Consider the following 11711-nt stretch of genomic DNA (forward strand, 5'->3'; position numbering starts at 1 on the left):
TGTAGAACATATTAACCAGTCAAAAATATAGTATACTTACTTCTACTTTCTACCTCAGAAAGCTGTCTTGATACATAGAACCTGTAGAATCATACCAACAGACAGCAAAGTGTTGTTATCTTTAATAGGAAGCTGAATGAAAGATGAAAATACAGTTGTGCATGCGATTAGAAATAATATTCCCAGTAAAATGGCTGGTATGCAGCCTTTTCTCATCTCTCATTTAAAATGTTAAAAAGGATTCAAAATTTGCAAAATGATATTTTTAACAATGACATATAATCTTGTTTACAGAACATTTTCCTGGTACATTGAGGAATTAGAAAGCTGCATTTGTGATCTGTTTCAAATCAGAACCATTGCGATGATATTAAGGCCCATTAGCAGCCTTTATTCAAAGCCACAGCCCCAATCTATCAGATGAATTATGCATTGGTCTGGTTAAGAAGTGCACTAATTGACTTAAACCATCCATCACTTGTATTAAAAACCTCACTGTATTTAGCCTCAGCAGGTACATGTATTATCTCAGACTCTGCTGGAACAATTTCTCCTCTTCTTTTTCTTGGTATTTGCAGAATAAATTTAGTTGACATCAGGGTTATCTGGAACTAAGCAAATTCATAGATGACCCCCAGAATAGCCTCAGCAACAACTAACTGCATAGTCAATTTAATGGAAAAGTATGAATATCATTCTGTATTACTGTCCCACAAACACACACACACACAGTACTGTTTACTGCTCTAATGCTGAAATCTGATATGGTGAAAATTAAAATCAATTTACAAAGTCACTATTGTTGCAACTGATCGTTTGAAGGTACATACAGAGTTTTACAAATTTAAATAAGACACTGACATTTTATACATATTAAAACCAAACATATTAAACATTTTAATTTCAAGATTCAAATGTCCCTTTTTACACAGGTCACATTTCTGGACTATTTTTTACTTAGTGTCTTATATTAAAGCTCATATGACTGGTTTTACCATTTATGGACCAAAGACCAACACCCTGACGTACAGCACACCCTTCCGCCGTAGTGTTCCACTTGAATGTCATCCTGTGCTGGCAGGCCTCGCCACGGCTCAAGGTCACTTTGCTCCTTGACCCCTAAATGTTGTGCTCCTCTTCAGGTTGTACTTCCGTGACCTCAGCTGTAGTCTCACTGGCTGCTTTTGACCCATCATCTTCCTGCTCATCATCTGAGCTATCTGCCCAGCGTCCGACTCTCCTGACACCCTCACCTACTGCTGGGGCGTTAACACAGGGGTTGTGGTCATAAATGACAAGTTTCAACCCCTGCATGTGAGACAGGCCTGGGAATTGGCGTATTTTGTTCCGATCCACATCAATGACAGCTAGAAAGTGCATTTCCAGCAACACTGGTGGGAACTCTGCCAGCTGGTTCCCAGCAAGCCAGATACTTCTTAGCTCTTCCAGCCGTTTAAGTTCTTTCGGTAAACTCCGTATCTGGTTATAACCGAGGTGCAGGGTCTTGAGATTAGAGAGCTCACAAACCACCTTAGGGAAAACAGTGAAGCAATTAGTCTCCAGCCACAGAGTACTAAGTTCCTTGAGCTCTCGCAGTTCTCTGGGGAGGTGGTAAAGCCTGTTGTTACCCAGGTAAAGGATGTTGAGCTGGGGCAATCTGCAAACAGCTGCTGGGAGCTCTTCAAAGCAGTTAAAGTCAAGGGCCAGCAGCTGCAGCTTCCTTAGGCCCTCCAGCTCAGCAGGTAAAGTGCTGAGGTTGTTGTCACTCAGGTAGAGCTTCACCAGCTCGTCAAAGACACAGGCAGCAACAGGTAGCCGACGCAACTGCCGACCGCTCAGGTCTAGGGTCCGATCAAGAGGCATCTCCTTCAGGTCTCCTACTAGGAAGCGTTGACAGCGCTCTGAGGGAATGAATGCAATGACGCCTCGCATGGCGTTACCCATCTTCCTCAATGTCTCTGACACACCACTGGTCCTCCACATCAGTTTAGTGCCAGACAAGCGTTTGCACTCAAGCAGGCAGTTGGCGTCTTCTAGTGAATTTCATGGCATCCCATTAATGCTCCTCCACCGCCCCTCTGGAGTTATTGATCCTGATGAAACAAAACAAGTTTATAACAATGTAATAGATCTCTGTAATACTGCATCAGCATATGAAGCTGCATGTAGCAGCAATTACATGATTATGATGCTGAATTACACCATTTAATGTGATAAAAGCCATGATGCTAAGTTATTTAAAAAGAAAATAAGTCATCAGAAAGGAAACAGAAAACATAACAAGCGTAAAGATGATTATAATAAGCATTGAAAAACACCTACTTTCCAGTGTTTGCCTGCTGATGCCCATGACTCACAGCATCTCCTACAGAAAGCCATTTGTTTATCCAACTTAATGAGCTGAAAACCTATTGTATTCCCTGGGCAGATATTCCCCAGTGCAGTCCGTTCACTATCTCTCAGTGGCTCTAAGCTTTGCCCTGACTTTCATGGCAATAGCAACCACTAGCTGCTCTCTCCTCCCCATTTATGCCTAATGACTTTCTCCCCCTTATTCTCCAAGATGACAGAGGTGGGAGAGAGAGAGAGAGAGAGGGAGGGGCAGGGTGCCATTGATAAGCATAAGAAGTGCCTTGTGATGAAAGAGCAACGAAGGTCATTTACATTCTGTTTTAATCGGTCTGGACGCAGTCCTGGGTCTGTGCCACCGGGCCAGATAACTGGGCCTTCACTGTGGAATATTCTCAAGAATTTGTCAATGCTCAGAGGGAGACCAAAAAGAGTGTGTGCATGTGTTTTACTCTGATTTAGCCTGTAGTTTATCGTTGCATGTTTTGAAATGTTCCTGCATTGAAGGGAAATTGAGTTACAGGTTCCCTGGAAAAATAAGAGGTGTATTGAAGAGTGTTAGAGGGTGTATGGCTCTATAGATCTGTGTTTTGTCAGCGCCACATTGTACATGCCTGTTTGAGTTGCTCAGATATCAACTGTGGGGTCATTGAGGCAGCAAGACTTCAGTGCCATATCCACTCTAAAAATCCTCCAAATCTAAGGGCTCATGTTTCAGTTTTCCTCAAAGGCATGTAGTTTTCAAAGCGAAATAGAATTTCCTATTCATTTCTCTTTGTGGAGTCTTACTCCTGAATAGAAGTCACTAGTCATCCCTGACGACCTGAGGTGTGATTTCCCCATACTATCTTGCATGCCTTCATTAGTGTTATTTTCCAACTAGATAAAACTGGGGAGGAATTTCATTTCCCTTATCAGAAGGGGCAATGGTTGCCCCTCGTCTGTTTTCGCTCACTGACAGACTGTTTTTAGCACTTGTCCTTCTCCTTATCCACTAAACTCCCAGGGGCCTCAGACAGCCAACAGTATAGCACAGACTGAGCACAGAGACAGAAACATGTGTATGCCATAACAGAGCCTGTTCATGGCTGACATTTTGATATGACACAGCATGAAAAGCTCAGGTGTAATTAACTGTCCCATTATGTGATTACTGGAGCACTTCATGCAACTGAGTTGTCATTAATGTTATTGATTACACATGTGCTTTCCCTGCAATAACAAGTGAAAACATCTGCAGTAGAAAAGGTCTTTAAAAGTTCATTAGTAACATTTCAACCACATATCATGGTCCACCTCATCAGATGGAGCTGCTCAGTTGGAGATGGTTTCCTACACCATCTAATTCTAATTACTAAACCATCTCCATGATGACTGAAAAACTCCATCTGCTGAGGAAGACCACTAGATGTACAGCATGTGAAAGTGTCTGAAACAACAAGTCGTTTGGACTTTGTGTGAAGTCAAGAATATACCTTCAAGCTCAGTCATTATTCTTTTAACATATGCCATAATAGGTTGATCCTAATTCATCCAGGAAGGCAGCTGAAGGAGACACTGTGGTCTCTCTCATCCAAATATGATAATTAAAAGAAATATATTAGAGTATCCTGCAGGCAGATCTGAATTAACCTGCCAGTGCATTCCTGGACAAAAATAAGCTGCTGTGCCTCTGTGAACACCCCAGTCACCAACTGGCCACACATTTGTTGTGTGGAAATTGTATTAAACACAAATATTTGTAGGAATATTCAACATGTAAGCACACAACTGAAACAATAAGGTCATAAAATTAGATTTTGACACAGGGCCCTCAAAGAGGTTTGTGTATTATCTGAATATTGTAACATTGTTGAGAGAGGCATCCTCTGTACTGACTGAGAGCAGATAGTACAGTTAAGACACCTAATGATCACAGGAGGGAGGCAGAGGCTAGACACTGGTGTCCTTATTTATATTCACTGCAAAATCTACACAATTTTTTACTAACGTTTTTATTTCTGGTTCTATTTCTTGGTTGAAGTTCAGCATGCTGAAGTGGAACACACTTTCTGTCATCGGTTTTGTGTACGGAAGTGGTCAGCAGGTTGTAAGGTCAGAGGGTAAAGGCTATCCCTCTTTCGATTTAGAGTACACACAGCCATCTTGGATCTAACGAAGAGAAGGGAAATTGATGCGGTGAGGGTATTTTATTTATTTTTCGTCATATTAAAATGGTTCGAAACAAATGTAACCGCTCAGCATGAGTTATTTATCTCGCTGTTTCCCCGTTTCGGTACAGAGCGGGTGGTTAGCTTTTAGCTCCAGCAGATTGTCACTGCTGCTGCTGCTGCTGCTGTTGCTGCTGCAAACGGAGCGTAAACTAAGCCGAGAAAACGGACAGCTGACTGTGGATATATGGAGGCAGAGGGGGCCCGAATTGTTGCCTGATACTAACTGCTGATAAACCAGGGACTTAAAAGTTGATAGATTTTCTTATGTTGCCCTTGTTAGGATAGCCCCTTCGCAAACGGACGTTAAGCTAGCTATGCTAACACAGAGTGATCACAGGTAGCCTGCTAACGTTAGCTACACTAGTGTTGGCTAACTAGCTTGTTAGCACTGTTGCTGTTAATTTCCCCAACAGTGTTAAAAGAGGTATCTCTTCACCAGGTAAGACAAACTAGTACCCCTACAAAATGAACTAGAAGCAAACTACCGGTTGACTCTGTTATCGTCTGATGTATTCATTACTTATCATGGAAAAAGTAAATAGTTTATTTTGTTATGAAAGTTCAACATCCCCCCTCCCGTATGCGTGTGCATCGGTACAAACTATACACGCACTGTTCAAAACTTTATTTTAACAATCCCAAGATGTGTAATATGTCACAGGGAATTACAAAGAAATGAGAATAAATTATGTATCCAGATTACTCTATTTGATATGAAGGTGCACTCATAGAAAATGCTGTCCTCTGTATAAAAAGTTGACTTAATATTAGGTTTATGTAGTGTCAGTGATGTGCTGGAGCAAATGGATGCAGAATAAATGCAAAGCAATGGTTGGAAAACATTGAAACTACTTAAAGTGAAACTTATGTAGTTTGAAGGTGATATTGGCAATACTGAGGCTCAAGGAAATGTGTGTATTTAGAGTAGTAATGTGATGGCCATTGTGAAAATGAATTTGTGTTCTAGTTCTTGACTTCTTTCCCTTGCACATCTTTAACAGCAGCTCTGTTCTCTCTCCTCAGGTGACAAAAGGCATGTTTGGTGCTAGAAAGAAATTTGTAGAGTTTGTCGAGGTAGTCGATAACGACTTTACTGATGAAAGCATGTACTACAACCAGCCGTCGATGTTCCCACATCGGTCGGACAAAGATGTGAGTTTTGTCCCCATATCTGTACTTTTTCTGTCATTTCTTGAGTTAACTCCAGAGGATGCATTTTCCATCTTACTCTTTCCTGTCCTCTCATGTTTACCTTCAGATGCTGTCCTCGCCCTCGCCATCGTCGTCAGGTCAACTGTCGCAGCTTGGTGCAAGTTTGTATGGTCCACAAAGTAAGTGTTTTTTTCTTTTCTGGTGGCCGATCCCAGCACTTTTCTCATGTTGTATACTTGGAGTGGGAGGAAACGTTACATTTAGTATATTGCTTTTGAAAATTTACTTTAGCAGGTTGTTAGAGAGAGTCTCGCTGGTACAGCCAGAGCTACTGAAAATTGGAATAAGTGACATTTCCCAGATATTTTTTGGACAGAGAGCAGAAATATCTCCTGAGGGTTGCTTAACTGTATGTATGTCTTTCTGCAGGTGCACTGGGCTTCTCGGTAAGGGGCATGGGGAACAATACGCCTCAGTTAAACCGAAATTTAACGCAAGGCACGCAGCTACCAAGTCATATCACTCCCACAACAGGGGTCCCCACCATGTCCCTCCATACCCCTCCATCACCAAGCAGGTGTGTATGAAGGTGTTCATTTGAAGAATACCTGGAAATAGAAATGGCAGTTGCCCTGAAATGAGCAAAAGCTAAATCAGACCCAATTGTGTTCTAATAGGGGGACATTACCGATGAACTCGAGGAACATGCTGAACCACTCTCAGGTCGGTCAAGGCATTGGGATGAGCGGCAGGACCAATAGTATGGGCAGCTCGGGGCTGGGCAGCCCCAACCGCAGCTCACCCAGTATCATCTGTATGCCCAAACAGCAGCCAGCACGCCAGCCCTTCACCATAAACAGGTAAAGAGATCGAAAAACCTTTGTTCTTAATTTTAAGGGAAGGTAATGTTAAGTTAATGCTGACCTTAGCTTTGTGTTTTGGTTTTCTTCTCTCACTGCAGCATGTCAGGATTTGGTATGAATCGCAATCAGGCTTTTGGGATGAACAACTCATTATCAAGCAACATCTTCAATGGCACAGGTTAGTTTGTTTAACCTGGGTGGGTTAACCAAGGAATGTACCTGTGCATATATAGAATATTAAAAAAATAGAATTTAAAAAATGAATCCAAAGATTATTATTTAAAGATTATTTTGTTAAAGTTAGTTCTGTCATTATTTTTCTCTTCACTTTCTATGAAATATGAAATCATATTCTGAACTGTTGTTAAACAAGATGACCTTATTCACTGTAAAAAGTGCACTGAACAGTGTCTTGTTGAAGCTGGACGCAGAACTTCTTTACACAATGTGTGGTGACACTATAAACTTGTGGCGACATTAAGTTAAAATGATGTGGCTCTTCTGAAAAATCTGGGTATTTTATGAAGAAAATCCGTAAAATTCATTCTTGGAAAAACTGAAAGAAAACAGCATTGTATCAATTTATCTTTGACTGCTGAAACAGACAATGGGCAACTACTATACAAATTATTACTTAGGGAGGGACAATTTTTTCATTCATTTACAGTGTGATGAAATTACCTTATCAAGTTAATAATTGCCAAATTATTACACAGATAATTTGCAATGAAGGTGACATTACAAGTTTCTAACCTTCCTATTGCTACAGATGGAAGTGAAAATGTAACGGGACTGGATCTGTCAGACTTCCCCGCGTTAGCTGACAGGAGTCGGAGAGAAGGGACTGGAAACCCAACACCGGTGCTTAACCCATTGGCCGGAAGGGCTCCTTATGGTAGGCCATTAGTCTGGAGAAAGTGTCTTATTTTTACACACATTAAGCTAAAGGTAGTAGGTTCCCCTAGGAGAGGAAATGGCTATCAGCTCCTTGGGTTCATAATCCGAGTCAAAGCTTTGTTTCAGTGCGCATCTAAGTTCATAGAAAGAAGAGTTGTAGATATCAGTTTGTTGTAAAAGAATTGCTGATTCCGAACCTTTATAATTTCTACTTCACTTTGTTCATTGTCATCATCAAGTTGGCATGGTGACAAAGCCATCAACTGAACAGACACAGGATTTCTCCATCCATAACGAGGACTTCCCTGCACTGCCTGGCCCAAACTATAAGGACCCCACGTTGAACAACGACGACAGCAAAACTGTAAGTGTGAGCCACAGATGGCTTTACATTACACTCTGACTGGATGTCTGTTTTTTCTCGTCAAGGTTACACATCAAAGAATTATTTATCATGAATTTACATGTTTTAGTTTCCTGTGTTAAAAAACAATTTTCCTTTGTTTAGAACTTGAACTCCACAAGCAAGAGCACATCCAATGCAGATGGGCCCAAGTTCCCCGGAGACAAGACGGCCTCAGCACAGAACAACAACCAGAAGAAAGGGATCCAGGTGTTGCCCGATGGTGAGACCTCTCAGCCAATCGTATCGCTCCAATTCCACTGAGACATCCCTTCTTAATCGCACAACTTGGGTGAGGCAGTTGGGCTCTCTACCCTGCATTTGGGGTTAGATAATTATTGGATAGGCTACAGTGAGGAAACCAAAAGAATATGTTCACTATGATGCAGACCATCATCATCTTTCCATTCACTTGTCTGTGACCATCACGTATTAAAAAAAATAATTGGCTTGGTTTGCTCTCCAATGCGTGCACAAAGTGTGGTTTAGAAATATGGAGGTAATGTATTGACAGTAAGTATTAGCTGTAGATCACAGCCCAGTTTCAGCAGTTTGCTGAACTCTGATCTTATCCTGCCGCTGCAGGTCGGGTGACGAACATTCCCTCAGGAATGGTGACAGACCAATTTGGCATGATTGGCCTGCTGACGTTTATCCGGGCGGCAGAGACTGATCCTGGGATGGTCCATCTGGCGCTAGGGAGCGACCTCACGACACTGGGACTCAACTTAAACTCACCAGAGTAAGACAGCTGTTCGACCCTATTCACGGTTACGGTCAAATTTTCACCAGTTAGTGGGTACATGCTTACTTCTGGGTTGTAAAACATGTAAAACACAGTTATATGACTTGTAATACATTTTGCAGTCATTTGTCCAGCTTTCCTTGTCACTGAATAAATCATAGTTAAACTTTGATGTTGATCAGTTCCCAGACTACTAGCATACCGTTGTGATGGCAGAAATTCTCTGTAGGACTCATTGTAATTAAACAGTATTGCAAATTCTGCTGTTTATAATAATAGCGGTAAGAACTTACTGAAACTTTATTTTCCGACAGAAACTTGTACCCCAAGTTCGCCTCTCCTTGGGCCTCAGCACCTTGTCGACCACAAGACATTGGTAAGACATTAACGTGAAATATGTGGGGAGGGGATGATTTTTGGAAGCTTTTTTTAAAAGATTTGGGTCTCGATGTAGACCGAAGAAAAAGACTGAAGGTTTTGTTTGATTGGATGATGACTGAATGTCGAAGGCTTTTTCTTTTTCTTTTTTTAAAGGAAAGTTTCAAAATTAGGTTTGGCAGTGAATAGAGAAAAGGCTTCTAATAATATTCTGATACGATTATGTGTACTCTTTTCAGACCTGTTAACTTATCTCTGTGTTTGCCTTTCCAGACTTCCACGTTCCCTCTGAGTACTTAACCAATATCCATATAAGGGACAAGGTAATTACAGTGCCACAGTAAGTGGTTGTAGTCTTTACATAGGACATATGGGAACAAAACTAATTCCTCCTTATTCTTTGCTGTCTGGTCTCCAGTTGGCTGCAATCAAACTGGCTCGATATGGTGAAGACCTGTTGTTCTACCTGTACTACATGAACGGTGGAGACCTGCTACAGCTTTTGGCAGCAGTAGAACTGTGAGTACGTCACCATTTGAGTGGTGATTGCTGTTGAAATATTGTCTTTCCGTACTCCTGTCTGTAAGTTTACACTGTAAAAAGTTTTGTTTAATTAATCTGGACATTTTTGACAGACCTTTGACCTTTTCAAAGTCATTGTAGAGTTCTACAAATAGTCACGTATGTGTGTGGCAGGCTGTCGGCAGCTCTTCCCTCTTTAAAGTGAAACTTTGATTCGTGAGGTGTTTGAGGTTCATGGGGTGAAAACTTCAGGATGATCACTGGCTTTCTTCCCTCTTCCTCTACTCCCTCTTCATAATTTCACTCTCCAGCTTTAACCGGGACTGGAGGTACCACAAAGAGGAGCGGGTTTGGATAACAAGGGCGCCTGGCATGGAGCCTACACTGAAGACCAACACCTATGAGAGGGGCACCTACTACTTTTTTGATTGTCTTAACTGGAGGAAAGTAGCCAAGGTAAGAGTTGGTCTTTCTGCTGCTCCTTTCCACTTTTGTTGTGGATTAGAGCTTCTCAAATCACGTTAAAATTGTGTCTGCATCTCTAAGGAATTTCATCTGGAGTATGACAAGCTGGAAGAGAGGCCTCATGTGCCAACAACGTTCAACTACAACCCAGCCCAGCAGGCCTTCTAAGGCCCGACCAGTCCAAAGGCCGCAGCTGTTCCTGCACACGACATTGTTGTCCAGGAGAGGCGCTGTGGTTCACACAGCTTGGTTTTTATTCCTTGAGGATTTGGCTATTTGACTGCGGGGGTCATCGCCACCATCAAAACTGCCCTGCCTTTCCAAAATTACATGCTGCCCAAAACACCAACACTTGTTCTGTTTTTATTCTTTATGTTCCTCCTGGGTTTTTTTTGTCTTGTTTTGAGCAGGGTCTGTGTTATGTTTACGTCTCTGAATCTGAAGTCTGTTTTCTCCCAGAAAGGAGGACTGACCTTGTGGCACAGGACAGTGACAGAACAAGGGTTTCGCCTCGTATTTACAAGTGTTAAGAACAGAAAAAAAGCGGGGGAAGCAAAGTTAACTTCGTCAGACTCAAGTGAAAGGGTGAAAGAAATGCAATGTTAATTGTTGCACTATATTTAGTAATAAAAGAACACAAAATTTGTTTGTGCTTTTTTATGTGAACACTCCCTGATAACCCCCCCTCCCTTCTTCATTTTATGTTTTGGGTCGGGGGGGTGTTGGTGTGGGTGGGAGGGAGGGGTCAAGCTACTTTTCCACATGCATCCCTTTTCATCTCACCTTTTTTTCCTACTTTCAATTTACTTTGATACCATGAACCTCTGTATTTGCACCACCATCATACTTTGTTTCTCCCTCTGTCCGTCTCTCTGTGAGTTCTGTGCCAGCTGACCTTGGACACAAATCTGGGAGACTACTTTGGTGTCCTCAAATGTGGACGAATCCTCGCAGAGGCTAAACAGCTACACAACGTTGTTCCAGAGCAAACAAAACACTTTCCAGTCTTTGTTACAATTTTGTAAGAAATGTGTACATTTTTTGTTTCTTTGCATCACATAAATTAGTGTATGTATGTACGAATGTGTATATATGATTGATATATATATATATATGTATGTATATATATATATATGACATCTATTTTGGAAGAAATTTTGCCCTGCCTTGTACCTCGTTTTTATGAGGTGAGCATGGATGCAATATGTGGATGTAACAGGACATTTCTGGATCTGCTGGACAGGGTGTCACATGGCACTGTGGGCACTTACAAAATAATACAAAATTAAAAATGTCATTTAAGGAAAGGCCTGATTCTCAGCCAAAAAACAAAAACTAAACATGGAGATCATCCACCGAGGTTCGAGTCCAAAGCAAAAGAAGGGATGTATTTCAATTCAAGCTGTTTGAACAGCAGTGAACAGCAGCATTTCGTAGGAAACGGAAAACTGACAATTTGAGGAGAAAAAAAAAAATCCAGACCAATATTGTATTTTCTGAAGTGAAAAGCTTCTTTTCTTTGTATTAAAGCAGAAAAGGCTTTCCTGAACCACTGTGTGTGTATGTTGTTTATTGCCCTTTTTAAAATCGGGGGTCCCTCATGAGGTTCAACCTTCTTCCTGGAGTCAGTTTTATTTTTGATGTTCAAATTTGCAGACAAAACCTGTACATTGTTGCTAAGGAAGACATTCACGTTTAAAATTAATTATATATGTATGTATAAA

General features: G+C 41.4%; 2 protein-coding genes across 3 annotated transcripts; one reads left to right on the forward strand and one right to left on the reverse strand.

Annotated features, from left to right (window-relative positions):
- Window positions 1–107: 107 nt before the first annotated feature.
- LOC111228446 (leucine-rich repeat-containing protein 10-like) lies at window positions 108–2514 on the reverse strand. The gene is made up of 2 exons (XM_022754323.1): window positions 2323–2514; window positions 108–2093 (listed from the first exon to the last, which is right to left on the reverse strand). The coding sequence occupies exon 2, from the start codon at window positions 1981–1983 to the stop codon at window positions 1120–1122; it is 864 nt and encodes a 287-aa protein (XP_022610044.1). The 5' UTR covers window positions 1984–2093; window positions 2323–2514; the 3' UTR covers window positions 108–1119.
- Window positions 2515–4462: 1948 nt separating this feature from the next.
- On the forward strand, window positions 4463–10671 carry LOC111228443 (CCR4-NOT transcription complex subunit 2). Of its 2 annotated transcripts, XM_022754320.1 has the most exons (15): window positions 4463–4527; window positions 5586–5714; window positions 5821–5893; window positions 6144–6291; window positions 6392–6574; window positions 6676–6755; window positions 7347–7472; window positions 7714–7838; window positions 7983–8100; window positions 8463–8619; window positions 8937–8998; window positions 9274–9323; window positions 9419–9519; window positions 9834–9978; window positions 10069–10671. In XM_022754320.1, exons 2-15 carry the CDS (start codon window positions 5598–5600, stop codon window positions 10153–10155), a joined length of 1572 nt encoding a protein of 523 aa, XP_022610041.1. In that variant the 5' UTR covers window positions 4463–4527; window positions 5586–5597; the 3' UTR covers window positions 10156–10671. The 2 variants fall into 2 exon arrangements, with proteins under 2 accessions (XP_022610041.1, XP_022610042.1); XM_022754321.1 differs by lacking the exon at window positions 7347–7472.
- Window positions 10672–11711: the final 1040 nt, after the last annotated feature.

Source organism: Seriola dumerili, unplaced genomic scaffold (genome assembly GCF_002260705.1).
Source record: "Seriola dumerili isolate Sdu_G_001 unplaced genomic scaffold, Sdu_1.0 BDQW01000219.1, whole genome shotgun sequence".
Lineage (NCBI taxonomy): Eukaryota > Metazoa > Chordata > Actinopteri > Carangiformes > Carangidae > Seriola > Seriola dumerili.